Genomic DNA, 27,989 nt, shown 5'->3' with positions numbered 1-27,989 from the left:
GCCCGTTCCAGGCTGCTCCCCAGAACCCTGCAGCTTCCCCGGAGGAGCAGCCGAGGTTGTGACCCACCTCTGCGCAGGGTGTGCTCCCCCTGCAGCAGCTGCACGATGGCGGTCTGCGTGGCGGGCACGATGACGATGCTGCCGTCCTCGCGGCCGCACGCCAGCCGCCCGTGCGCCGGCATGTAGACGCTGGCGGTGACGCGCAGGGGCTCGTGAGGAACCGCGCTCAGCTGGTCGATGATCCCCGCGGGACGGGGGCAAAGCCGGTCAAACGCTTCCTGCAGGGACACCGAGGTGGCTGCCAGCAGCCCTGAGGGACAAGAGAGGGAATGGCAGCAGGGGGACAACGCGAGGAGTCCAACGGCGTCCCTGGGATCAGGGACAACACCCAATCTCACACAACGTGACATTGACGGGATGGTTTTGGTGGTGTTACGTGGAAACAGCTGTTAAAGTTGGCTGGAAAAGTTCAAAATGTGGAAATTCAAGATTTCTGGGTGAAAAAATTCAGATTTAAAGAGGGGAAGGGGAAGGGGAAGGGGACAGGAAGGGGACAGGAAGGGGACAGGAAGGGGACAGGAAGGGAAGAGAAGAAGGGGAAGAGAAGAAGGGGAAGAGAAGAAGGGGAAGAGAAGAAGGGGAAGAGAAGAAGGGGAAGAGAAGAAGGGGAAGAGAAGAAGGGGAAGAGAAGAAGGGGAAGAGAAGAAGGGGAAGAGAAGAAGGGGAAGAGAAGAAGGGGAAGAGAAGAAGGGGAAGAGAAGAAGGGGAAGAGAAGAAGGGGAAGAGAAGAAGGGGAAGAGAAGAAGGGGAAGAGAAGAAGGGGAAGGGAAGAAGGGGAAGGGAAGAAGGGGAAGAGGAAGAGAAGAGATTTAAGGTGTTGTCTCTTCATCCCCTCCTGGAGGTTTTTAGGAAGCAGCAGGTGATTGGATAGAGAATAAATCAGTGCAGCACACAGGTCATTGGGTCATGAAGAAAAACTATTTACATGTGTGTTGCTAATTAGGTAAAAAATAGTATAAAGATAAAAAAATTAACTATTCCTAATTAGGTAAAAATAAGTATAAAGGTAAAAAATTAACTATTGTTAATTAGGTAAAAATAAGTATAAAGGTAAAAAAATTAACTATTCTTAATTAGGTAAAAATAAGTATAAAGATATAAGATTACCTATTGTTAATTAGGTAAAAATAAGGATAAAGATAAAAAATTACCTATTGTTAATTAGGTAAAAACAAGTATAAAGACAAAAGAACTGAGCAATTTGAGACCATTTTGTGCCTTTTGAGCTGAAGTGAGGCAGGCTGTAGTGGGTTGAACTTGAACAAAAAGTCTGGGGAAGTTTTGCTGAGTCTTTATGAATAAACACAAGGAATGAAGGAGTATCCTTCCTAAAACAGGACTGAGATGAGAGAAACTCCCTGTGAGGGAGTATCCCAAGGGCTCAGCTCTGAGGAAACCAAAAACCACCAAAAAACCCCCTCAAACAAGAGTGTTGGGAGTTGGAACGGGGTATTTGGGGTGTTTGAGGTGTCTCCCGAGCTGCTGTGGGATCCCAGGATCAGCAGGTTGGAGATCTCTGGGATCATGGAGCCAACCCTCACATCCCATGGGATGGTGACTGCACCAGAACGTTCCACAGCTTTCTGTAAAAAACTTTTCCTTAATACCCATCCTATTCCTCCCTTGGAGCAGCTGAACTCTGGGTCCTGCAGTGGAAACGAATCCCTGCCAGAACAACGCTGATGAGGACTTTTCCAAGGGGGAGAGAATCCAGGCTGGGGGAGAAGCAGCGGGGTTTAAACAGCAAAAGCAATGGTGGGGTACCTTTTGCACCCTCCTGCTGCTGCTCAGGGGTGTCGGGCACGCTCCAGATGCAGAGTCTCCCCGAGGAATCCCCCTGGATTAAGAGCCTGGATTCAAGCTGCGTGTGGCCACGGAAGAAGCGAGTCACAGGAGGACAGATCAGGAGCTGTGGGGAGAACAGGACAGCCTCAGAGCCCGGCTCCGAACGCCACACGGGGAAATCTCAGGGGGAGAGCCCAACCTGCTTCTGCGCTCTGTCCAACACGCTGTACAACAAAGGTGGGATGGGGCTCTCCACGGCCTTCCCCACATCCCTGCGGAAGGAATCGCTGGCTGGCAGGCAGCTGCGTGGAACAACAGAGAAAGGAGTCAAAATCCTCCTGGAATTTCGAGGTGTTGTTGTCACCCCCGTGCTCTGATCACGTCAGGGAGAGGAAGGAATTCCCATGGTTTATCTGGGAATGCTCAAGGTAAGACACCATGGCCACCCAGGAAGAGGTCAGAAACTTTTACTGGTTTTACTCCCGTTATTTTCAACCTCTTTGATGCCAAATTTTGAATTCATTTTATGGTTTTGTATTTACACGTCTTCCCTTACTGGACCGACATCTCGGTAGTTCTCCAATTAATTCAGTTCAATTCCAACGAATCAAAACTTAAATAAATGGGGTGTTTTTTTGTTGAGTACCTGGCTGGTAATTTATAGATGAAACTCTGTCCATCCTCTGTCCACACAATCACTTTATCAGCTGCCACAAAGTCCCCACCAGTCCAGGTCTGCCCATTTTCACTGGGCACCGAGCACAACAGGGAATAATCTCCAGCATCAAAAACCTGCCAGGAAACAAAGTGTTCAAATTAATTACAATTACCAAATGAGGAATCTGCCTCACATCACACACACGCTGCCCAGGCAGATTTTGGGTTCCACAGAACCCTGGAATGCTTTGGGTTGGAAAAGACCTTAAGGATCATTTTGTTCCAATCCCTCAGCAGGGGCAGAGATTTGGGTGAAATATCCAGAAATATTTAAACACACAGCAAGAGGCACACCAGAGAGTTTAACTGTGATTCCCAAGGGAAAAGGAGCCAGGGGCTCTGAAACATCCAGAAATATTGAAACACACAGCAAGAGGAGACTGGGAGCACTCACAGCCCAATGTTTCCATGTGGTTTAACTGTGATTCCTGAGGGAAAAGGAGTCAGGGGCTCTGAAACATCCAGAAATATTTAAACACACAGCAGAGGAGACTGGGAGCACTCACAGCCCAATGTTTCCATGTGGTTTAACTCTGATTCCCGAGGGAAAAGGAGCCAGGGGCTCTGAAACATCCAGAAATATTTAAACACACAGCAGAGGAGACTGGGAGCACTCACAGCCCAATGTTTCTGTGTGGTTTAACCGAGGGGGAAGGAGTCAGGGGCTCTGAAACATCCAGAAATATTTAAACACACAGCAAGAGGAGACTGGGAGCACTCACAGCCCAATGTTTCTGTGTGGTTTAACTCTGATTCCCGAGGGAAAAGGAGCCAGGGGCTCTGAAATATCCAGAAATATTGAAACACACAGCAGAGGCACACAGGAGAGACTGGGAGCACTCACAGCCCAATGTTTCTGTGTGGTTTAACCGAGGGGGAAGGAGCCAGGGGCTCTGAAACATCCAGAAATATTTAAACACACAGCAAGAGGAGACTGGGAGCACTCACAGCCCAATGTTTCCGTGTGGTTTAACTCTGATTCCCGAGGGAAAAGGAGCCAGGGGCTCTGCCTTACCCTCCAGTACTTGGAGCACACGACCAGGAGCGAGCGCTGCGTGAAGGAGCAGAAGGAAATGCTCTGGCAGTTCTCGCAGTAGATGGGTTTGGATTCCTCCTCGAACACCGGGCTGGTGTCCTGAAACAAAGAGAAACGGCGCTCAGCCTGCCCTGCCCGCTCCCAGCGAGGTGCCACACGCAGAGCCCGAGCCCTGCGGTGGCGGGGGGCCCGTGCCTCATCCCAGGAGGATCTGCAGGAGCAGCTGGTGTCCCTGGAGCCTCCAGGATCAGTGCTGCTGATCACTGCTGCAGTGAAGCAGATCCCCAACCAGCAGGAGATTTCCCCTCAGATGATAAACATCTCTTACAAGAGGTTTCTGTGAGGAGCTGATTTACCTCATCTCCTCTAAGACATTCTCCTTTTATTCATTAGTACCCAGGAGATGCCAAATAACAGGATAACGTGAATATTCCTAAAACATTCATGTCTGCTCAGCAAAACATGAACCCAAATGGTTAGGTGGCACAAATAAAATGACAAATCTGGTTTGTGATTTGGACAAATGGGCCATAATCCCACCCTTCATTCAGAAACCAGCTCTCTGAGAAGGATTAGGAATTCTGGCAGCCACTCCCATCGGTGAAGGGAAATGCAGAGATTTTCCACAGGCTGTCAGCAGCAGAACACCAGGAGCAGGATCCTGCATCCCAGCAGGAGGAGTCACCAATCTGGCGGCCTTTGCCTACCTGTGCCCGACTGAGCTCCGAGGTGACGATCCACACCTTGAGGATGCCGGTCACGGACACGGCCACCACGGTGTCCTCTGGGAAACACAAAAATGAGCCTGAGCCACAGGGACCTCCTCACCTGAGCGGGGATGCAAACCCGATCCCGGCATTCCCGGAGGGTTTGCTTCCCCATGGAATGTTTGTTTGCCGAGATGCTCGGGGAAGGAGGAATAAATGAGGGCACTAGCAGGAAACACTTTGCAGCAGAGCTCATTTCCAGTTGTTCCAGCTGTTGTGGGGTAAGAGCTGAGCTTTCCCACCCCAGGATTTTGGGAATGCCCAGTTTACAACTCAAGAGAGAAGTGCTTTAGTTGGGATTTTCTCCTCAGAGTCCCCCAAACCTCTCAGGAACTGCACACCACCCGAACAAGAGGCTGCTCTGCCAGCAGGGAATTACCAGCAGTGAGCAGAAATCTGCTCTGTGCTCAGGTGACACTTCCAGGTGATCCAGCTGGGGCAGGATTCCCAGAAAAGCTGCCCCTGGATCCCCTGGACCTGCCCAAGGCCAGGCTGGACAGGGCTCTGTGGGATGCAATAATCACCTTGTGTCCTGTTGGAGCGGATGATGGTCATGGAGCTGATCCAGTCAGGAGAAATCTTGGATATCAAGGAATAAAGAACTTCCAGGCTGGTTGCATCCACCACCAGGATTTCAGGATAATGTCCGTGGCACAGGAGCCTCCCTTCCCGCTGCGAGCCGACTGTGAACTGATAGAACTGCCCCGACGGAGGAAGAACACGTTAGGATCCACGGAGAACGGCGATTCCCTGGGAATTCTGAGGATTCCCGGCTCGTTTTGGAGCTGGGGTGGATTTGCCAAAGGCTGCAGAAGGCATTCCCAGCCTGCCATCCCTCACCTGGATGCCCGTGTGAGCGCAGGCCAGCTTGGTGAACTCGATGCACCTGCCGTCGTTCACGTCCCACAGGCACATCTCCCTAAAACACGGGAAACATGTGGAAAACACGGGGGAAACACGGGGGAAACACGGGGGAAACACGGGGGAAACACGGGGGAAACACGGGGGAAACACATGGAAAACACATGGAAAACACATGGAAAACACATGGAAAACACATGGAAACACATGGAAAACACATGGAAAACACATGGAAAACACATGGAAACACATGGAAACACATGGAAACACATGGAAACACATGGAAACACATGGAAACACATGGAAAACACATGGAAAACACATGGAAAACGGGCCAGCCTCCCCAACACCCTGCCACCCCCAGCAACTTCCTGTGAACCATTTCTTAGGGATTTTAGCCCTTGTTTGTAGGGAAACTCCAAATTAACCGGACTTTCCAGTCCCCCTAAATCCACAGCACCTCCTGTTCTTTACCTGTTTTATCCCCCTCACGGTGCTTCTTCATTTAAAACTTTATATTCTAATTGAATCAGAACAGAATCTGGGAGGTGCTTTCTCTTCCCATCAGAAAAATAAATTCCCCTGTGAAAACTCATTTTGGTTTTAAATCCCATGGGAAGAATTACTTAGCACTGAAATCTGCCCAAGGTGGACATTCTAAATTTTGACATATTTTCTCCTCAAATTCCTTGCTAAAAGGAATCATTCCCCACCTTTTCTGGATAAAAAAAAAAATCTCTATTTGGATATCAATTGCACAGGAAATCATTCCTGCTTCTACCAGTAAACCGCTGCTCCGTGACTAATAAATAAATCAAAAAATAAAATGTATTTGCTGAAGAGCTTTTTTCTTGAGAATAAAAATCAACCACAGTGTTGAACATAGGGATGGACTGGGGAGAAATTCCCATTATTGCAGCTCTGCAGTAAAAAACATTTAGGAACTCACCCACTCTCTGATGCACTCACTATATATTGCTTTTCACTGGATGCTGAGGCCTTGGACAAACAAGTAACTGAGGCTGTGTGGCCAAAGAGCAGAGCTCTGGGATTGATCTGGGATCAGGGAAAGAAAACAGGGCGTCAAAAATCCCACAAATGACCGAATATCCATATCCCAGCTTTCTCCTTCAGGTGCTATATACTCATTAATACGTGCACACACATTTAATTAGCACAGCAGCGCATGGATCATCTTGGGACACTTTGGGAATGAGAATTTTGGGGGGGAGAACGCATTTTGCAAACCCCTGTCGGTATTTACGGACCAAGGGCTGAACTTGGCTCAATTCAATTGAAATGGAGTTTGGTTGAATGAAAAAGATTGTGCTGCACATTAAGAGCTTCCCGGAGTTGAGTTCCTGTAAATCCATAAATAAGGGGAGACCTCAGAGCCCCTTCCAGTGCCAGAAGCGACTCCAAGAGAGCTGGAGAGGGGCTTGGGACAGGGAATGGAGCGCCAGGAAAAGTGGCAATGGCTTCCCACTGCCACATGGGATATTGGGAAGGAATTCTTTCTCATAACACAGCATTACACAGCTCAACCAGACAGCAACTTTAGAGCAGCTCCAAAAAAATCTTTTTACAGGAGCAGCAAGGAATCCAAGAGCCGAAATAGCCCTTTGTACCCCGGCCTGGCGCTGAGGGAAGGGCAGAGCAGCACTGGGAGAGGCAGGAGAGGCTGGGAGTGTGAATGTGGCTACCTGCAGGTCAGGAGCCAGGTCCCAGAGGCAGATCTGCCCGTCGTGGCAGCCGGTGACGATGACGGAGCCATCCACGAGCAGCAGGGAGGAGACGCAGTGCGTGGGGGCGCGCCGGCCCCACAGCACGATGGGCAGCACCAGGCTGTTCCCGGCCATGGCCACGGAGCGCCTGCGATTCCAACAGCACAGCAACATCAGCAACATCCCGGCAAACTTCCCTTCATCATCATCATCATCATCATCGCATCAGCAAACTTCCCTTCGCTCATGTTCTCGCCATCTTTTCTCCTCGTGTTTCTACCACCTTGTTCCAGCCCGTCTCTGCCATTTTGTCCCCTCATATTTCCCACCCTTTTCCCCTCCTGTTTCCCACCCTTTTCCCCTCATGTTTTTGCCATCTTTTCCCCTCATGTTCCCTGCCCTTTTCCCCTCATGTTCCCTGCCATTTTTCCCTCCTGTTTGTGGGGGTCCCAGGATGCAGCAGATGGACAGACAGACATGATCCCCTAGGTATGAGGCAATGGTGCTGTTTATTTACACAGCAGGGGGCTGCAATCTCCCAAAATATTGTTCTTCAAACCAAGAGGGAGGGGAGTAAAAGGCAGAGGCCAAACAGCACATCCCTGTGCACACACAAGGATTTTTGCCCAAATCCCTCTTTTCAGAGTAATTTTGAAATAAGAAATGCTTTAAGCCCCAAGGCTGAAGTAGTTTTTCTATTCCTGATGTTATTACGTCCCTGTTACACAGACGCTCAGGCTGGAATACGGAATATCCTGCCTTAGGTGAAATCAACCTTGTATAATCCACGGCTGAACTGGATCCTGGCCCCTCTCCAGCAGGAAATAGGTGCAGCACTATCTTTACAGCAACATTTTGCATCTTCCGAACGTATTGACACAAAAAACACAGCGGAATTTCTATCGTCCCCAGGCCAAAATGGTCTCAATGACTGGGAATTGAAACTCGAGTTGTGGCAATAAAACCCACTCGGCTTGGCACAAGATTTAAACCCCACAACAACCCTCTGTTTGTGGTAGCAACATTCCCAGCTCACCGAGCACTTCCACGGTTTCAGAGCTGAGGTTTGCTCATCGGTAAAAAGGTCGTGTTAAATAAATAACCAAACTCTCCTTGTGGATTATCTTGTGGAGGTTTATGCTCTGAACTCAGCCCAGCACAAACTAGAGCTCTGATTTAGAGGAGCACGAACACACCGAAACAGGCAGGATTCGTGGAAGAACTAGTTTAAATTACGTGTGTTTTCCTGGTTGTTTTTTCACTGTCTTCTACCTTGAGGCACCCAGCACTATTTGTACTTTTCACAGGTCTGGAAACCTGTTTCACAGCACTTCCCAGGGAATAGATGTGAATGATGAAGAAGAATAAAGGTCAGCCTGAATGTGAGTGTGGATGCCAGCCCCACTCCCCGCTGGGATAAGCACGGGTATCCCTGGGATGGATACAAGGAACCAACAGGCAAACAGCAGCATCTGGGAGGTTTTCCAGCCCTGTCCATCCCTGGAAGGGTGCAAGGCCAGGCTGGACAGGGCTTGGAGCAGCCTGGGATGGTGGGAGGTGTGCCAGGCTGCTCCAAGCTGGCTACCCATCCATTCCAACCCAGATTCCTGACATTCCTTAGCCCTGAAAACCACCGGAATTGTGACCCCACTCCACGAGCGCTGCCACCCTCTGCAGCCGGGGAGCTGTGGAAAAAAGGGGGAAGGGAGGGAGCCAGGGCAGGATAATGAATGGCTAAGGATTACACATGGCTCCCGGGAGGCTCCTGACAAGTCAGGGATCAATTGTGGGGTTTCCACAAAATCCACAGCACAAAATCACTAATATCACATCAAATGAGCCTTCCCAGTAAAGCAGCTCATTGCTGGCAGCCCACTGGTCCATCTCCATTAAAAGCTATTTCATTAAGAGCTCGCATTTACCGCTCAGGTTCGATAAAGAGCAAAAATCCAGTCTTTCTCTGCCCTGCAAACCACACCTGGCCCTGCAGAGTTAATTGTTATGCAATGCTGGATCAATTGCTCTGTCTGGATCATCACAATACAGAAAAAGAGAAATTAATTCAGCATTTTAAACGACAGGGTGAAAAACAAAGAGCTACAATTAAAGCGGGCTGGGAAATCATCATAAAAATGGCACAAAAGCAGCAATAAAGCGCCCAGATGCAACAGAACCAAATGCAAAGATCAACAGCAAGAACAAAACCACCCACAGCAAACTGAAATGCCCACCCGATTTTTGTGAGGAAACAAACCAAAAAATGACTAAACCAGAGATGAAAAGCCAATAAGCAACACAAAAATCCCTTCCCACTCTTCTGCTGTCCTGCTAACCAGCTGCATCTTTTAATAAATACAGAAAGTGCCCTGGCAGGGCACAGGATTACTGCTTGAGATCCTGCAGCTCATCGTTCTGCATTTAAAGCTGCTTCTGAACGTTTCCAAACCCCGAATCAAGGCGATTTTCGAGAGGAACATACAGGAGGATATTACAACATACAAGACACATAACTAACCTAAGAAATCCCAGGTTCTCCATGTGGAGAACACATTGTCAACCCCCTGACAGTCCCACTTCAACCACAGAATATCTCATAGCAAGGCTCTGGGAGAGAAAGGAAAAAGAAAAACTACCTCTTTCCTTCTAGGTTTTGACTATGGCAGCGCAAGGCCTTCGTAAAAAACTTCCTTTTCAGGAAAAACCACATTTTAATTGCCCAGCAGAGCAATTGCAGAGCTTAACCTCAGCAAAGACCAACTGCAGCCCCTGCCAGCACCAAAATCCCTTTTTGTCTGAAACCAATCGATAATTCCATTTTTTGACATCAGTGATGACAAAGTCCAGGAGCAAATCAACACTGCCCCGGTGGCAAACGGGCCCAAAAGCAGGCAGGGAATCATTCCACGGCCATCCAGAACGCCCCAAACCCATCATTTCCTGCAGAAAAGGGAACTTGGAAGGGAAAACGTCACCAGGAAAGCTCTTCCTCTTAATATTTCTGGCTCCAGGGGGTAAATTTGTCTCTATCACTTCTAAAAGTGCCAAAATCCTGGTTTTCTTCCCCAAAAAAACAATAAAGCGTTTGTAATAAATGTATATATGTAAATTTGTAAGTATATAAGCAGATTATTTTGCTTATATACACACACATATATCTATCCCATAATCTCTGTATTTATTCCCTTCACTTTGAATTTTCAATGACTTTGCAAATAACCATAAATGAATAATATAGAAATAATTCTAATCTCACACACACAATGAGTGCAGGGATGTGAGAATACACGCAACAATCTTGTACAATAAACAGAACAAACGCAGGGATGTGGGAAAACACCTTCCCAAAACCAGGATTTTAAAAATATTTCAGCAGAAATAGGATTAACATGGTATTGTTATTAAAATAGTATGAAAATATTTCAACAGAAATAGGATTAACATGGTATTGTTATTAAAATAGTATTAAAATATTTCAACAGAAACATTAATAAAATTATATTAATAATAATTTTAGTAATTTAAAAAATAATATTAATAGTATTGATAGTATTTATTAAGCAATTATTTCAACGAGGAACCAAAAAAACGTTAAATAATGTGTTAACTTGACAGAATAATCCCGTGACTCTTTGAACTGCTCTGCTTAAAGGTGGGATTGAGGCACATTTAATAATCCCAGATCAATTCCTATTTCAGTAAAGCCACTAAACAGATTTTTCCAAGTACAAGGCATTAAATGCCGAATCCGAGACTCAAGTACTTAACACTTTTTCAAGCTGTCTGTCCAGAAACCAACAATACAGCCGGAATTTTTACAGCCAGAAAAGCCCCCAGACAGAACAAATCCACGAAGGGACAAAACAAAAACAACTTCGCCTTTGTTACACCAGAGTAACTCTTCCCAAACTCTTTGTATTTCCATTAAATAAGGAATTAAATCTCAGGATATGTGTGCACACTCCAATAATCGGCCCCCAAAATACTATTAAATAGCACAAAAGAGCGTTAAATAGTATAAAATAGCTATGAATGGGCTATTCAAGCAATTTAGAAACATCGAATGATTTTAAATGCAATTACAGATCAGACTTTCTATTTATTATTGAAGGATGGAGAAAAGGGACCATTGAGAGAGTGAGAATGGAATGGAAACACCTTCCTTGGGTATGCAGGAGGTTCCAAACCAAGGCAGAGAAGGAAATGCTAATTTGGGACGAGATTTGAATTAATTAACGCCTTTGGAAGCCACTCGCAGTTTTGCCTGGTGCTTAATTTGATGACACACTGAACCCATATTCATTTTTTCCTGTTTCAAACTCACAGAGGACAGTTATCCAAAGCAGCTGGAGAACTTTAAATCCCATCCCCGAGTGCCCAGAGCACCGTGTCTGGCACAGGGAAGGGAAATAAAACCGGGAAGGGCTGCGAGGTAGCAAGAAAATTAGCATTAAAAGGATCAATCATCCGTGAGGAGCCTCTCTTTAGGTAAGAGATGGAAACCTCCGTCCATTAATAACCTGGCGCTGGTTTGGAGGTAAAACCTGGCGAAATTCTAAACCAATGCTGTTCTGTTAGAAGGGGCAGGGATACCTGGGCTCCCGGGGTTGCCTCAGCGCCGCGTCCCTCCCGCCGCAGCCCCCTCAGCGCTTCCCGCCGCAGCCCCCTCAGCGCTTCCCGCCGCCGCAGCCCCCTCAGCGCTCCCGTAGCCCCCTCAGCGCTCCCGCAGCCCCCTCAGCGCTTCCCGCCGCAGCCCCCTCAGCGCTCCCGCAGCCCCCTCAGCGCTCCCGCCGCAGCCCCCTCAGCGCTCCCGCCGCAGCCCCCTCAGCGCTCCCGCAGCCCCCTCAGCGCTTCCCGCCGCCGCAGCCCCCTCAGCGCTTCCCGCCGCCGCAGCCCCCTCAGCACTCCCGCAGCCCCCTCAGCGCTCCCGCCGCGGATGCTGCGGGGGCCTGCGGAGAGCCGCGAGCTCACCGCCCCTCATCCCGCTGGGAGCGAGCCATCCTCCCGCTCCCGGTCGTACCTGTTGGGTGCCGGTGATGGTGCCGGTCTTTTTCCCGGGCCTCACGTGCCCCGGGTGCCGCGGCCCCGCCGCGCTCGGTGCGGCAGCGGCCGGATGACAGCGCCTGCCGCGGCACTGCCGTAAAGCTCCGGCCGGCGCGCTTAACGGCAGGCGCCGCCGCCATGGAAACTGCCGGGTTCCGCTGAGGGCGCGCAGGGAGGCGGTGATTACTCGCTTACTTAAATAATTAATCAGCGATTACCGTGCGGCTTTTCAGTTCCAACGGGCGGGAGCAGAATTCTGGGGGTATTCCTGGTTTTTAGCAGGAAAGGCGGAAATATGAGACGTGTTCAAGTGACGTTTATTAAGTCACGTTATAAAGTACGTTGGGAAGTTGTCTGGAATGACGCTGCAAAAGGGATCAGAGAAAGTCCTTAATTAATGTTTTATTTCCCCCACTTTTTGCTTCAGCGTTTATTTCACAATTCTTTTCAGTATGGCGACGGCTTGGCTTTATTTAAAAAACATAATTTAAGCAAGGTGACAAAAATTGACATCAGTCCTGCCTGCAAGACAGGAGGGTCATCCCCATGACGTCACCAAAACCCCACTTAATGACGAAACTCGTAGTAAATATTTACGTTAAATTTTAAAGGCGCGTCTCCCCTCCCGGAATTCCCGCGCTCGCCCGTTCCCAAGATGGCGGCCGGCGGCATCACGCCCTCACTCCCTGCCCGTTCCCAATATGGCGGCGGGCGCCCTCACCGCCCCCTTCCCGCCCTCCCCGCCCCAAGATGGCGTCCGGGCGGGAGCGGAGCGGGGCGGCCGCGCCTGCGCCCGTGCCAGCGGTGCATGCCGGGCGTCCTGCCCGCCGTGACGCTGCACATCGCACCCGGCACCGCCACCGGGGCCCGCGGCCATGGCGGGCGTCAAGGTGATCGCCAACGACACCGAGTTCCAGCCCGAGCTGAGCGCCGCCGGCTCCCGCCTGGCCGTGGTTAAGTTCACCATGAGGGGGTGAGTGAGGGGCTGCCTCTCGGGGAAGGGCTCCGGTGTTGCCGTGCTTTTATTCGCGCTTCTCGGGCGCGTAGGGGCGCTCCGGAAGGCGTCACCGCGATGGCAGCACCGGGTGCTTGGATTCTTATCGGTGTTGCCGGTTCCTGGGATAAATTCCCGGTTTTCCCCTGAAGCCGCTGCCCTGCGGAGCCTCCAGCCCTCAGGCGCTCCGAGGGAGCGGCGGCTGCGCTCATTTAAAGCTTAAAGTTGGGAAACAAGGCACGGACAACACTAAAAACTTGGGAAAACATCTTTTACCCCCATAAAACTTGGCTGGATCCGCTCCTGGTTTGTCCAGGACGAGCGGCTCATCCCTTTTCCACCTGAAATCGGGCTGAATTTGTCACCTCAGCATCTGAATTCCTGGCGTTAATCTGTGAAATTAGGGAGAATTGGAATATCGAGGGCTCCTCACTATTGTCTGGCTGCTGCCTCTTTAGCTGTGGGGTTTTGATTTCACTTGGCGTTTGTTTCCCAGTGAGAAATTCCCTTTTTACAGGAATTGCTGCAGCTGAGCACTTCCTACACTTTGGCTGACACGGAATAAATATAAAATACACATTTTCGGCCAAGGCAGCGCGGTTCAATCCAAATAAACCAACTCCGTCATCCCAGGGCCAAATAAATATGGGGATAACAGGTTACAGGTGAAAAATGAGATTTATTGTGAGGAGATTTTTATGATCCCTAAAGCTTTGATACGTGTTGACCATTAAATGATGTGTAAATAGAATTTTTTCCCAGGAGGTAGCATGGATTTATGATACGAATTTTTGGTGATAATATTATTTTATTCTCTTATTGAGCAGGTAAAAACGCTTCAAGTAAAGACAATAAGTTGCAGATTCCTAAATATCATTTATTTATTTTATCTTTAGCTGGCAGCCAGGTAGAAAGGTTATTTTTGGAATTGGGAAGAGCAGCGATGCTCAGGTTCGGAGCAGGCAGTGAAAAATAAAATAATAAAAAGTAATATAAAAATAATAAATGATAAAATAAAAATAATAAAAATAAAAGAAAAAATAAAAATAATAAAAATAAAAGAAAAAATAAGAAAAATAAAATAAAAATAAGAAAAATGAAATAAAAATTATAAAAATAAAATAATAAAAAAAGAAAAATAATCAAGATAAAGCAAAAATAATAAAAAATAAAAGAAAAATAATAAAAATAAAAGAAAAATAATAAAAAATAAAAATAATAAAAATTAAAATAAAAAGAAAAAAAGAAAAGGAATAAAAATAAAAGAAAAGGAATAAAAATAAAAGAAAAAGAATAAAAATAAAAGAAAAAGAATAAAAAATAAAAATAAAATAATGAAAAATAAAAGAAAAATAATAAAAAATAAAAATAAAATAATAAAAAATAAAAGAAAAATAATAAAAATTAAAAGAATAAAAATAAAAGAAAAAGAATAAAAATAAAAGAAAAATAATAAAAAATAAAAATCAAATAATCAAAATAAAATAATAAAAATTAAAATAATAAAAATTAAAATAAAAATAATAAAAATAAAATTAAAATAATAAAAATAAAATTAAAATAATAAAAAATAAAATAAAAATAATAAAAAATAAAAATAAAAAATGAAGATTTTTAAGAAGTATTATTTTTTTTCCTCAGGTGTGGGCCTTGCTTGCGGATCGCTCCGGCCTTCAGCGCCCTGAGCAACAAATACCCACAGGCAACATTCCTGGAGGTGGATGTGCACCAGTGCCAGGTTTGGAAGGGTTTGGGAAAGCAGGGAAGGGGAATCCTCCCAGAGAATATTCCTCCCTTTTTCAGCAAAAGCTCATTAATTCACTCATTACTTCAATTAATTGAACACAGCGCGAGCGGGATCTAAAAGCCAAGTGTCGGTGGAGTCTGGAATCCAGAGTGCGTGCCCTTGTTTCTGGTATTTAGTTACAAGACCCAGAAAAACACTGAATTTCATGCAATACGAAATTCATGGGCACGTTTGCATGGTGATACATGAAAACAAATGTTGAAGTTGGATAGAAAAAGCTAAAAGTGGAAGTGTGTAGATTAGAAAGGTTTTTAAATCACTGGGTGAAAAAGTTACTTTAGAGAACAATAATTGAGGATCCCAAAAGAATCGAGTCCAAAGGAGGCTGAGAGATCCAAGAATAAAAAGCAAAATACCAAAGAGATGCAGCAGAAAGAAAGAAACAGAAAAAAGACTTTTCAGAGAAAAGTTACAAATACTGGTGGAGTTTTTGAAGCGCAGAGGCGACAAGCGGAATAAATGGATTTCTGTTTTATTATTGGAAGCGGAATGGATTTATCAGTGGGGTGATTTGGGAGCTGGAGGTGCTGCAGTTGTAAAATGTTGATTGTTTTCTTCTCCCAGGGCACAGCTGCCACCAACAACATCTCAGCAACACCCACGTTCCTGTTCTTCCGGAACAAGGTGCGCATCGACCAGTACCAGGGAGCGGACGCCGTGGGCTTGGAGGATAAAATCAAACAGCACCTGGAGAACGACCCCGGCAACAGCGAGGACACAGACATCCCCAAAGGATACGTGAGTGGAACCAGAGCGCTGCTGGGGTGGTAGAAACACCACCTTTCAAACCTTCTCTAGGTTAAATAATGGGATTTTGTCGGAGGAAGTGGCTTGTGTGGGCTTTCCATTCCAGAAAAAATGAAATATTCAGATGTATTTTTGTTAAGAATGGAGATGTTCCCAGTGATGAGAGTTTTGTGATGAAGCTCCTGAGCCATCCCAGTTTTCCCAGCTGTCCCCAGCTGGATCTGCTGCCCTTCCATTCCAGAAAAGATGAAAAATTTAAGTATTGAGATGTATTTTTGTGATGGATCTGCTGCCCTTCCATTCCAGAAAAGATGAAATATTGAAATATTGAGATGTATTTTTGTGATGGATCTGCTGCCCTTCCATTCCAGAAAAGATGGAAAATTGAAATATTGAGATGTATTTTTGTTAAGAATGGAGATGTTCCCAGTGATGAGAGTTTTGTGATGAAGCTCCTGAGCCATCCCAGTTTTCCCAGCTGTCCCCAGCTGGATCTGCTGCCCTTCCATTCCAGAAAAGATGAAATATTGAAACATTGAGATTTATTTTTATTAAAAATGTTAAAAATGCTGTGTCCCCAGCTGGATTTGCTGCCCTTCCATTCCAGAAAAGATCAAATATTGAGACATTGAGATGTATTTTTGATAAAATTGTTTAAAATTCTCTGTCCCCAGCTGGATCTGCTGCCCTTCCATTCCAGAAAAGATGAAATATTGAAACACTGAGGTGTATTTTCATTAAAAATGTTTAAAATTCTCTGTCCCCAGATGGATCTGCTGCCCTTCATCAACAAGGCCGGCTGCGAGTGCCTGAACGAGAGCGACGAGCACGGCTTTGAGAACTGTCTGCGCAAGGACTCCTCCTACCTGGAGTCCGACTGTGACGAGCAGGTGTGTTCCACAGGGCTGGCATCCACAGTTCCAGGGCAACTCAGCCCCTGCTGCTGCCAAACAAAGGCTCAGAAGGTGTGCGATGGGGGAAAGCAGCACATCCCATCATTGCTGAGCTCCCTTCTCCCCGGATCCTGGGCTGAGCTGCTTCCAGAGGAGGAACCCGGGTGTAATTGTGATTTTTCCTCCATTTTATCCCCATTTCCTGGTTCCAGAGGAGGAACCTGGGTGTAATTGTGATTTTTCCTCTCTTTTATCCCAATTTCCTGCTTCCAGAGGAGGAGTTCTGGTGTAATTGTGATTTTTCCTCCATTTTATCCCCATTTCATGGTTCCAGAGGAGGAACCCGGGTGTAATTGTGATTTTTCCTCTCTTTTATCCCAATTTCCTGGTTCCAGCTCAGGAACCCGGGTGTAATTGTGATTTTTCCTCCATTTTATCCCAATTTCCTGCTTCCAGAGGAGGAACCCGGCTGTAATTGTGATTTTTCCTCTCTTTTATCCCCATTTCGTGGTTCCAGAGGAGGAACCCGGGTGTAATTGTGATTTTTCCTCCATTTTATCCCAATTTCCTGGTTCCAGAGGAGGAACCCGGCTGTAATTGTGATTTTTCCTTCCTTTTATCCCCATTTCCTGGTTCCAGAGGAGGAATTCCGGTGTAATTGTGATTTTTCCTCTCTTTTATCCCCATTTCCTGGTTCCAGCTCAGGAATTCCTCTGTAATTGTGGTTTTTCCTTCCTTTTATCCCCATTTCCTGGTTCCACAGCAGGAATTCCGGTGTAATTGTGATTTTTTCCTCTCTTTTATCCCCATTTCCTGGTTCCAGCTCAGGAACCCAGGTGTAATTGTGATTTTTCCTGGTTCCAGACACAGATCCCAGGTGTAATTGTGATTTTTCCTTCCTTTTATCCCAATTTCCTGCTTCCAGGGGAGGAGTTCTGGTGTAATTGTGATTTTTCCTGGTTCCAGACACAGATCCCAGGTGTAATTGTGATTTTTCCTTCCTTTTATCCCAATTTCCTGCTTCCAGGGGAGGAGTTCTGGTGTAATTGTGATTTTTCCTCTCTTTTATCCCAATTTCCTGCTTCCAGAGGAGGAGTTCTGGTGTAATTGTGATTTTTCCTCTCTTTTATCCCAATTTCCTGCTTCCAGAGGAGGAACCCGGGTGTAATTGTGATTTTTCCTGGTTCCAGACACAGATCCCAGGTGTAATTGTGATTTTTCCTCCATTTTATCCCCATTTCCTGGTTCCAGAGGAGGAGTTCTGGTGTAATTGTGATTTTTCCTCTCTTTTATCCCAATTTCCTGGTTCCAGAGGAGGAACCCGGGTGTAATTGTGATTTTTCCTCTCTTTTATCCCCATTTCCTGGTTCCAGACACAGATCCCAGGTGTAATTGTGATTTTTCCTTCCTTTTATCCCCATTTCCTGGTTCCAGCTCAGGAATTTGGGTGTAATTGTGATTTCCCTGGTTCCAGAGGAGGAATTTGGGTGTAATTGTGATTTCCCTGGTTCCAGCTCAGGAATTTGGGTGTAATTGTGATTTCCCTGGTTCCAGCTCAGGAATTTGGGTGTAATTGTGATTTCCCTGGTTCCAGCTCAGGAATTTGGGTGTAATTGTGATTTCCCTGGTTCCAAAGGAGGAATTTGGGTGTAATTGTGATTTCCCTGGTTCCAGCTCAGGAATTTGGGTGTAATTGTGATTTCCCTGGTTCCAAAGGAGGAATTTGGGTGTAATTGTGATTTCCCTGGTTCCAAAGGAGGAATTTGGGTGTAATTGTGAATTCCCTGGTTCCAGCTCAGGAATTTGGGTGTAATTGTGATTTCCCTGGTTCCAGCTCAGGAATTTGGGTGTAATTGTGATTTCCCTGGTTCCAAAGGAAGAATTTGGGTGTAATTGTGATTTCCCTGGTTCCAGAGGAGGAATTTGGGTGTAATTGTGATTTCCCTGGTTCCAGCTCAGGAATTTGGGTGTAATTGTGATTTCCCTGGTTCCAGCTCAGGAATTTGGGTGTAATTGTGATTTCCCTGGTTCCAGCTCAGGAATTTGGGTGTAATTGTGATTTCCCTGGTTCCAGCTCAGGAATTTGGGTGTAATTGTGATTTCCCTGGTTCCAGCTCAGGAATTTGGGTGTAATTGTGATTTCCCTGGTTCCAGCTCAGGAATTTGGGTGTAATTGTGATTTCCCTGGTTCCAGCTCAGGAATTTGGGGGTAATTGTGATTTCCCTGGTTCCAAAGGAGGAATTTGGGTGTAATTGTGATTTCCCTGGTTCCAGAGGAGGAATTTGGGTGTAATTGTGATTTCCCTGGTTCCAAAGGAGGAATTTGGGTGTAATTGTGATTTCCCTGGTTCCAAAGGAGGAATTTGGGTGTAATTGTGATTTCCCTGGTTCCAGAGGAGGAATTTGGGGGTAATAACTGTGCTTTTCCCTCTCCAGCTGTTGATCACAGTCGCTTTCAGCCAGCCTGTCAAGCTGTACTCCATGAAACTCCAGGGACCAGACAATGGTGAGTGCTGCTCTCCATTATTTTATTATTAATATTATTATTATCACAGAATTATTCTGTGCTGAACCCCCAAAATCTGGGGTTGACACACAAATTGTACTTAGATACAGAAATAAGGAATTTATTTTACACACAAATAATATTTATTGGTAAATATTATATAATTTATACATCTGTGTGTTTAGCTCAATACACAAATAAATTATTTATTGTAGATTGATACACAAAGCGATATAGATTGATACACAAATCAAAGTATTTATTATAGATTGATACACAAATAAAAGCATTTATTGTAGATTGATACACAAATATATTGATACACAAATCAAAGTATTTATTATAGATTGATACAGAAACAAAATATCATTAATTGATACACAAATAAAAGTGTTAGAGATTGATACAGAAACAGAATATTAATTGATACACTAATTAAAGTATTTATTGTAGATTGATACACAGTGATATAGATTGATACACAAATAAAAGCATTTATTATAGATTGATACACAAATAAAAATATTAATTGATACACAAATCAAAGTATTTATTATAGATTGATACAGAAACAAAATATTAATTGATACACAAATCAAAGTATTTATTATAGATTGATACAGAAACAAAATATTAATTGATACACAAATCAAAGTATTTATTATAGATTGATACAGAAACAAAATATTAATTGATACACAAATCAAAGTATTTATTATAGATTGATACAGAAACAAAATATTAATTGATACACTAATTAAAGTATTTATTATAGATTGATACACAAAGTATTTATTATAGATTGATACAGAAACAAAATATTAATTGATACACAAATAAAAGTATTAATTAGAGATTGATACACAAATAAAAATATTAATTGATACACAAATCAAAGTATTTATTATAGATTGATACAGAAATCAAAGTATTTATTATAGATTGATACACAGAGTAATATAGATTGATATAAATAAATGCATTTATTATAGATTGATACAGAAACAAAATATTATTAATTTATACACAAATCAAAGTATTTATTATAGATTGATACACAAAGTAATATAGATTGATACATTAATAAAAGCATTTATTGTAGATTGATACAGGAACAAGTTATTGATATACAAATAAAAGTATTTATTCTAGATTGATACACAGTAATATATTGATACACAAATTAAAGTATTTATTATAGATACAGAAACAAATTATTAATTGATACACAAATTAAAGTATTTATTGTAGATTGATACAGAAACAAATTATTAATTGATATGCAAATTAAAGTATTATAGATTGATACACAAAGTAATAGATTGATACACAAATCAAAGTATTTATTGTAGATTGATACAAAAATAAAATATTATTAATTGATATACAAATCAAAGTATTTATTATAGATTGATACAGAAACAAATTATTAATTGATACACAAATAAAAGCATTTATTATAGATTGATACAAAACCAAATTATTAATTGATACACAAATCAAAGTATTTATTATAGCTCGATACACAAATGTATTTATTATAGATTAATACACAAAACATTTATCATAGATTAATGCACAAATAAATTATTACAGACTGATACACAAGTGGAAGTATTTATTATAGCTTGATATGCAAATAAAATTATTAATTATAGCTTGATATAAATTTTATTGTAGTTTGATACATTAAATATTAATTATAGCTTGATACACAAATGTTTATTATAGATTGATACACAGAGAGAAATATTTAATTTCACACAGAAATAAAAATATTGAAAACAAAGTGTTTATTATAGATTGATACACAAAACTATTCAAGTTTGATACACTTTATTAGAGATAAATGTACAACTAAAAAATTAATTCTCGATTGATACACAAAATCTTTATTTATTGATACACAAATATTTAAAGTTTGATACACACAATTATTTATTGTAGTTTGGTCCACAAAGCATTGATTACAGCTGGATGCAATAATAATGGAGCAGTAATAAAGAGAAATGTTTATTATAATTTGATACCCAAATTGAAGTGTTTGTTAGGGATTGACACACAACTAAACAAATACAATTATTTATTGCAGTTTGCTACACAAACAGGAGCATTTCCAGATTGGTACAAAAATAGGAATATTTGTAGATTGGTACACAAATAAAACATTTATAGATTATTACACAGATAAAACATTTCTGGATTGTTACACAGGTAAACATTTCTGGATTGTTACACAAATAAAACATTTCTGGATTGTTGCACAAATAAAACATTTATAGATTGTTACACAAATAAAACATTTCTGGATTGATCCACAAATAAAACATTTCTGGATTGATCCACAAATAAAACATTTCTGGATTGATCCACAAATAAAACATTTCTGGATTGATCCACAAATAAAACATTACTGGATTGATCCACAAATAAAACATTTATAGATTGTTACACAAATAAAACATTTATAGATTGTTACACAAATAAAACATTTCTGGATTGATCCACAAATAAAACATTTATAGATTGTTACACAAATAAAACATTTCTGGATTGTTACACAAACAAAACATTTCTGGATTGTTACACAAATAAAACATTTCTGGATTCATCCACAAATAAAACATTTATAGATTGTTACACAAATAAAACATTTCTGGATTGATCCACAAATAAAACATTTCTGGATTGTTACACAAATAAAACATTTCTGGGTTGATACACAAACCATTTCTGGGTTGTTCCACAGATAAAACATTTCTAGAATGATCCACAAACCACTTTGGATTGTTACACAGATCAAACATTTCTGGATTGTTACACAAATAAACATTTCTAGACTGATCCCCAAAGCATTTCTGGACTGATCCACAAACCATTTCTGGATCATTACACAAACCATTTCTAAACTGATCCCCAAACCATTTCTGGATTGTTCCCCAAACCATTTCTGGACTGTTCCCCACACCATTTCTGGGCTGTTACACACACAAACACCTCCAGACTGTTCCCCAAACCGTTTCTGGGCTGTTACACACACAAACACCTCCAGACTGTTCCCCAAACCATTTCTGGGCTGTTACACACACACACAAACACCTCCAGACTGATCCCCAAACCGTTCCTGGGCTGTTACACACACAAACACCTCCAGACTGTTCCCCAAACCGTTTCTGGGTTGTTCCCCAAACCATTTCTGGGCTGTTCCTGCAGGCCAAGGCCCCAAGCTGATCAAGATCTTCATCAACCTGCCGCGCTCGATGGACTTTGAGGAGGCGGAGCGCAGCGAGCCCACGCAGGCGCTGCAGCTGGGCCCCGAGGACATCCGCGAGGACGGGATCATCCAGCTGCGCTACGTCAAGTTCCAGAACGTCAACAGCGTCACCGTGAGTGCCGGGACAGCCAGGGACAGACTGGGATAACCTGGGACAGACTGGGACAGCACCTGGGACAGACTGGGACAGCACCTGGGACAGACAGGGACAGACTGGGACAGCACCTGGGACAGACAGGGACAGCACCTGGGACAGACTGGGAGAGACAGGGACAGCATGGGACAGACTGGGACAGCTCCTGGGACAGACTGGGACAGACTGGGATAACCTGGGACAGACTGGGACAGCACCTGGGACAGACTGGGAGAGACAGGGACAGCATGGGACAGCTCCTGGGACAGACAGGGACAGACTGGGACAGCCTGGGACAGACTGGGATAACCTGGGACAGACTGGGATAACCTGGGACAGACAGGGATAACCTGGGACAGACTGGGACAGACTGGGATAACCTGGGACAGACTGGGACAGCACCTGGGACAGACTGGGAGAGACAGGGACAGCCTGGGACAGCTCCTGGGACAGACAGGGACAGTCAAAGGACATTCTGGGACATCCTGGGACACTCTGGGACAGCCTGGGCTGGTCAGGAGAGCTCTCCATCACCAGACACGGGGACACAAACCCCGTGAGGAACAGCTGGAGGAGCTGGGGGTGTTCATCCTGGAGGAAGGGACACTGACAGGTGACCTCACAGCTCCTCAAAGGAGGTTTTGCTCAGGTGAAGGTCACTCCATCACCAGACACGGGGACACAAACCCTGTGAGGAACAGCTGGGGGAGCTGGGGGTGTTCATCCTGGAGGAAGGGACACTCACAGGTGACCTCACAGCTCCTCAAAGGAGGTGTTGCTCAGGTGAAGGTCACTCTCCATCACCAGGCAGCACACACAGGAGAGGGGACAGCCTGGAGCTGCAGCAGGAGAAGTGGAGGTTGGCAGTCAGGCAGGAGCTCTTCATGGGAAGGGTGATAAAGCCTGGGGGTGGTGGAGCCACCATCCCTGGATGTGGCACTCAGTGAGGTGCTGCCATGGCTTGGTCTCCATGGTCTCCAAGGTCTGTTCCAGCCCAGGATCCCGGGATAAATTGATGGGAATTCCGTTTCTCATCTCCTGCCTTTCCTGGCTGCTGGCTGGGAACCTCCCAGCATTCCCAAAAAGCCGATGGGAAGGAGCAGGGAAGAGCTTTTGTTTGCCGTGGATGACATTCCAGAGGTTTCCATGGGTTCTTTCCCGCTGCAGCTGTTCGTGCAGTCCAACCACGGCGACGAGGAGACGACGATCATCTCGTACTTCACCTTCATCGGCACCCCGGTGCAGGCCACCAACATGAACGACTTCAAACGCGTCAGTGACCCGCAAACAGGAACGCTATCCCGGAATTCCCGGGATCTGCTGCGGGGTCGGATCGGGGCGTGCTCAAAATCCACGGGAAAAGCTGGGAACACCCAGAGGGAGCTGGGCTTGTGATGGCTGGGACACCTGGATCGGGGTTGGGAATGTGGGGTTGGGAATGTGGGTTGGGAATGTGGGATTGGGAATGTGGGATTGGGAATCTGGGTTGGGAATCTGGGTTGGGAATGTAGGTTTGGGAATCTGGGATTGGGAATGTGGGTTGGGAATGTGGGATTGGGAATGTGGGTTGGGAATGTGGGATTGGGAATGTGGGATTGGGAATGTGGGTTGGGAATCTGGGTTGGGAATGTGGGATTGGGAATGTGGATTGGGAATCTGGGATTGGGAATGTGGGTTGGGAATGTGGGATTGGGAATGTGGGTTGGGAATGTGGGTTGGGAATGTGGGATTGGGAATGTGGGATTGGGAATGTGGGGTTGGGAATGTGGGATTGGGAATGTGGGGTTGGGAATCTGGAATTGGGAATGTGGGTTGGGAATCTGGGATTGGGAATGTGGGATTGGGAATGTGGGGTTGGGAATCTGAGATTGGGAATGTGGGATTGGGAATGTGGGTTGGGAATGTGAGATTGGGAATGTGGGTTGGGAATCTGGGTTGGGAATGTGGGGTTGGGAATCTGGAATTGGGAATGTGAGATTGGGAATGTGGGATTGGGAATGTGGGTTGGGAATGTGGGATTGGGAATGTGGGTTGGGAATGTGGGTTGGGAATGTGGGATTGGGAATCTGGGATTGGGAATGTGGGGTTGGGAATCTGGGATTGGATTTTGGGAATCTGGATTTGGGAATCTGGATTTTGGGAATATTTTCCCACACTTTTCTGTTTGGAATCACACCAGGAATACACAAATTCTCAGGAATGCCAAATTTAACTCTGGGAATAGCCTGGAAAAATCCTTTGGGGATGGAGAATGGCCAGGATTTGGGTTTTGGGACAGGAATTCCATGGATTTCTGGATTATTCCATAGGTTTTTATTCCCCAGTGGTTCAGCACTGGGGGTTTGGGGTTTCAGGGATTGGAATTCCATGGATTTCTGGATTATTCCATAGGTTTTTATTCCCCAGGAGCTCAGCACTGGGGGTTTGGGGTTTCAGGGATTGGAATTCCATGGATTTCTGGATTTCTGGGAGCAGGAATCTCCATCCCAGCTTCCCAGAGCTGCTCCTGCCCAGCTTGGAATTTTCATTCCCGGTTTTTTTTTTATCCCATTTCCAGGTAGTTGGGAAGAAAGGAGAGAGCCACTAGGAATCAAAGCCTCATCCCGCTGCGAGATTCCCACTTTTCCGACTCCTGGATAACGGCTCGGCCCTCCCAGGGACTCTCACTTGGATTTCCCGCCATTCCCAATAAATCATCGCTCCCAGCTGGAATGTTTTCCCTGGATTTGTAAATAAAATTCCCGATTTTTTTTTGCCAAGCGGAATAATTTCGTTATTCCAGGAATTGTGGCTCTTTCTTTGTTATTCCCACAAAAACCGCGGAGAAATCCGGGATATTCCCACAAAAACATGGAGAAATCCGGGATATTCCCACAAAAACATGGAGAAATCCGGGATATTCCCACAAAAACATGGAGAAATCCCGGATATTCCCACAAAAACATGGAGAAATCCGGGATATTCCCACAAAAACCGCGGAGAAATCCCGGAAAATCGGAGGGAGCAGATTCCAAACCCGACATTCCATGAATTTCCACCCCAAATTCCTGAGGGTTTTTTTCCATGGATTGGGATATTCCCAATTTCCTTTGCCGGGATCATTTCCTCTCTCTGATAATTTAATTAAGGAGATTAATTAATTAATTACAAATCTCCATCCCATGTGGAATTATTTTTTTCCCCAAGGAATTTTCCCGGGAAAGCAGAGATCGGCTCCTTATCCACAGGATTCCGGGAATTCCCGGGAAAACCCGCTCGGGGTTTAATTAATCTTGGGAAATTGAATTAAAATCCAATTAAAAACTTCAATCCCGCCCTAATCGCTGCTCCCCTGCCGGATCCTCATCCCGAGGAAAGCCGGGAATTCGGCTGGAAAAGCTCCTGGGGCTGGGAAATGTGGAATTCCAGAGGTTTGGGGCTGGGAAATGTGAAATTCCAGAGGTTTTGGGATGGGAAATGTGGAATTCCAGAGGTTTGGGGATGGGAAATGTGGAATTCCAGAGGTTTGGGGATGGGAAATGTGGAATTCCAGATGTTTGGGGATGGGAAATGTGGAATTCCAGATGTTTGGGGATGGGAAATGTGGAATTCCAGAGGTTTGGGGATGGGAAAAGTGGAATTCCAGATGTTTTGGGGTGGGAAATGTGGAATTCCAGAGGTTTTGGGGATGGGAAATGTGAAATTCCAGAGGTTTTGGGATGGGAAATGTGGAATTCCAGATGTTTGGGGATGGGAAATGTGAAACTCCAGATGTTTTGGGGTGGGAAATGTGGAATTCCAGATGTTTTGGGATGAGAAATGTTTTTTTCATCTTTTTTCCTTTGTTTTTTTTTGGAGATTTTTGGTTTGTTTGGGTTTTTTTGTTTTGTTTTTCCCTTTTTTGTGGTTTTTTTTGTATTTTTTATCTTTTATTCTTTGGAGATTTTTGGGGTTTTTTTGGGTTTTTTATTCCTTTTTTTGTGTTTTTTTTTGTATTTTTTTATATTTTTTTTCTTTGGGGATTTTTGTGGATTTTTGGGGTTTTTTTTCCTTTTTTGTGTTTTTTTTTAATATTTTTTATCTTTTTTACTTTTTTTTCTTTGTGTTTTTTTGTTTTCTTTTGTTTTTTGTTTTTGTTTGTTTTTTAGGTTTTACTGGCATATAAAATAATTAATTATTAATTAAATTTATTATTTAAATTTATTATTTAAATTATTTTTTGCGGTTTTTTGGGGGTTGTTTTCTTTGTGTGGGGGTTTTGTTTGGGGTTTCTTGGCAGTTAATTTAAATTAATTTAAATTTAATTTAATTTTAATTTAATTTTATTTATTTAAAACTAAATTTAATTTTATTTAATTTTAATTTAATTTAATTTAATTTTAATTTAATTTAATTTTAATTTATTTTTATTTAATATTAATCTAATTTAATTTAAATTTATTTTATTTTATTTCATTTTAATTTAATTAAATTAAAATTTTATTTTATTTTAATTTAATTTAATTTTAATAAAGAATATTTTAATAGTATAATTATCAACAATAGCATAATAATATAATATTTTATTTTTGAATTTTTATTTATTAAATAATAGTATTATGTTAGAAATATAATTTATAATTATAATATGTATTATAAATTCTATATATTTAATATTGTCTTTTATTTTTATTAAGTAAAATACGAACATTTAAATTAAAATGGAAAAAACTAAAAAAAGAGAAATTTAGAATATAAAAAAAATCTGGAAAATAAAAAGATTAAAGAGAAAAAATTAAAATAAATTGTAAAAAGAAATAAAATCAATAAAAAGAAACAGAATAAATAAAATTAAAATAAATGATAATAAATTATAATAAATTAACATAAATTAAATTAAATTAAGGAAAATGAAAATGAAAATAAATAAAAATAAATAAAATAAATAAAATAAATAAAATAAATAAAAATAAAATAGAAATATTAAAAAATACATTAAAATGAAATAAAAAATAAATATAAAAATATAAAAAGTTAAAAAAATAGAAAAAAAATTTAAAATAAATTAATAAAGAGTAAAAACTAAAAAAAAACCGAAAACATTTTTAGAATTAGGAAATAATTCCCGAATTCCCGAATTCTCTCAGCGCCCCCTGGCGGGGAAAGCGCAGCAAATCAAATATAAAATAAATGAATATAAATGAATATAAAATAAAATAAAATAAAATAAAATAAAATAAAATAAAATAAAATAAAATAAAATAAAATAAAATAAAATAAAATAAAATAATAAAATAAAATAAATATAAAATAAATAAAAATAAAATAAATAAGATAAATTAAAATAAAAATAAAATAAACCAAACCAAAATAAAATAAAATTAAATTAAACAAAACAAAATAAAATAAAACAACACAAAACAAAACTAAAATAAAAACAAAATAAACCAAAATAAAATAAAATATTAAAAATTTTAAATAAAACAATTTAAAACCAAACATAAAATAAAATGGAAAGAAAACAAAGACAGGACATTTTAATAAGTAAAAAAAAACCAGAATGAAAACTAAATAAAAAAAAATATAAATATTTAAAATGTAAAGATAAAAAATAAAATTAAGAAAAGAAAATAAAAAATTAAATATTCACGTAAAATTGAAAAATTAAAAAATAAAATGAAAAATAG

The 27,989-nt window shown here is 42.7% G+C and overlaps 2 protein-coding genes and 1 long non-coding RNA gene across 14 annotated transcripts in view; 1 reads left to right on the top strand and 2 right to left on the bottom strand.

Annotated features, from left to right (window-relative positions):
- Window positions 1-12,229, bottom strand: part of WDR7 (WD repeat domain 7) — a 35,529-nt gene extending 23,300 nt beyond the window's left edge. For 4 of the 9 annotated variants that reach the window (XM_086869172.1, XM_086869173.1, XM_086869176.1 and 1 more), the window contains exons 1-11: window positions 11,968-12,229; window positions 6,930-7,098; window positions 6,176-6,282; window positions 5,206-5,284; window positions 4,890-5,064; window positions 4,306-4,382; window positions 3,578-3,697; window positions 2,492-2,637; window positions 2,045-2,147; window positions 1,825-1,969; window positions 68-310 (exon numbers count right to left, since the gene is read on the bottom strand). In XM_086869172.1, coding sequence (XP_086725298.1) covers window positions 68-310; window positions 1,825-1,969; window positions 2,045-2,147; window positions 2,492-2,637; window positions 3,578-3,697; window positions 4,306-4,382; window positions 4,890-5,064; window positions 5,206-5,284; window positions 6,176-6,282; window positions 6,930-7,085 — 1,351 coding nt within the window. In that variant the 5' untranslated portion in view covers window positions 7,086-7,098; window positions 11,968-12,229. Of the gene's footprint in view, window positions 1-67; window positions 311-1,824; window positions 1,970-2,044; window positions 2,148-2,491; window positions 2,638-3,577; window positions 3,698-4,305; window positions 4,383-4,889; window positions 5,065-5,205; window positions 5,285-6,175; window positions 6,283-6,929; window positions 7,099-9,465; window positions 9,555-11,540; window positions 11,673-11,967 lie in introns of those variants that run through there. The other 5 variants (XM_086869175.1, XM_086869177.1, XM_086869171.1 and 2 more) reach the window with 4 other exon arrangements.
- Window positions 12,230-12,732: 503 nt separating this feature from the next.
- Window positions 12,733-25,103, top strand: TXNL1 (thioredoxin like 1). Of its 4 annotated transcripts, none has more exons than XM_086869181.1 (8): window positions 12,733-12,963; window positions 14,626-14,722; window positions 15,356-15,529; window positions 16,306-16,503; window positions 18,868-18,937; window positions 22,151-22,323; window positions 23,512-23,616; window positions 24,902-25,103. In XM_086869181.1, exons 1-8 carry the CDS (start codon window positions 12,866-12,868, stop codon window positions 24,929-24,931), a joined length of 945 nt encoding a protein of 314 aa, XP_086725307.1. In that variant the 5' UTR covers window positions 12,733-12,865; the 3' UTR covers window positions 24,932-25,103. The 4 variants fall into 4 exon arrangements, with proteins under 4 accessions (XP_086725307.1, XP_086725305.1, XP_086725308.1 ...); XM_086869179.1 differs by having other exon boundaries at window positions 23,512-23,671; XM_086869182.1 differs by having other exon boundaries at window positions 12,793-12,963; window positions 16,306-16,428.
- Window positions 20,757-23,751, bottom strand: LOC147648634 (uncharacterized). The gene is made up of 3 exons (XR_015280979.1): window positions 22,747-23,751; window positions 22,500-22,634; window positions 20,757-22,360 (listed from the first exon to the last, which is right to left on the bottom strand). It is a non-coding gene; the product is annotated as an uncharacterized LOC147648634 (long non-coding RNA).
- Window positions 25,104-27,989: the final 2,886 nt, after the last annotated feature.

This window comes from Cyanistes caeruleus, chromosome Z, assembly GCF_971803275.1.
Source record: "Cyanistes caeruleus chromosome Z, bCyaCae1.hap1.1, whole genome shotgun sequence".
NCBI classification, from domain to species: domain Eukaryota; kingdom Metazoa; phylum Chordata; class Aves; order Passeriformes; family Paridae; genus Cyanistes; species Cyanistes caeruleus.
This window is presented reverse-complemented; position numbering and strand designations above follow the sequence as displayed.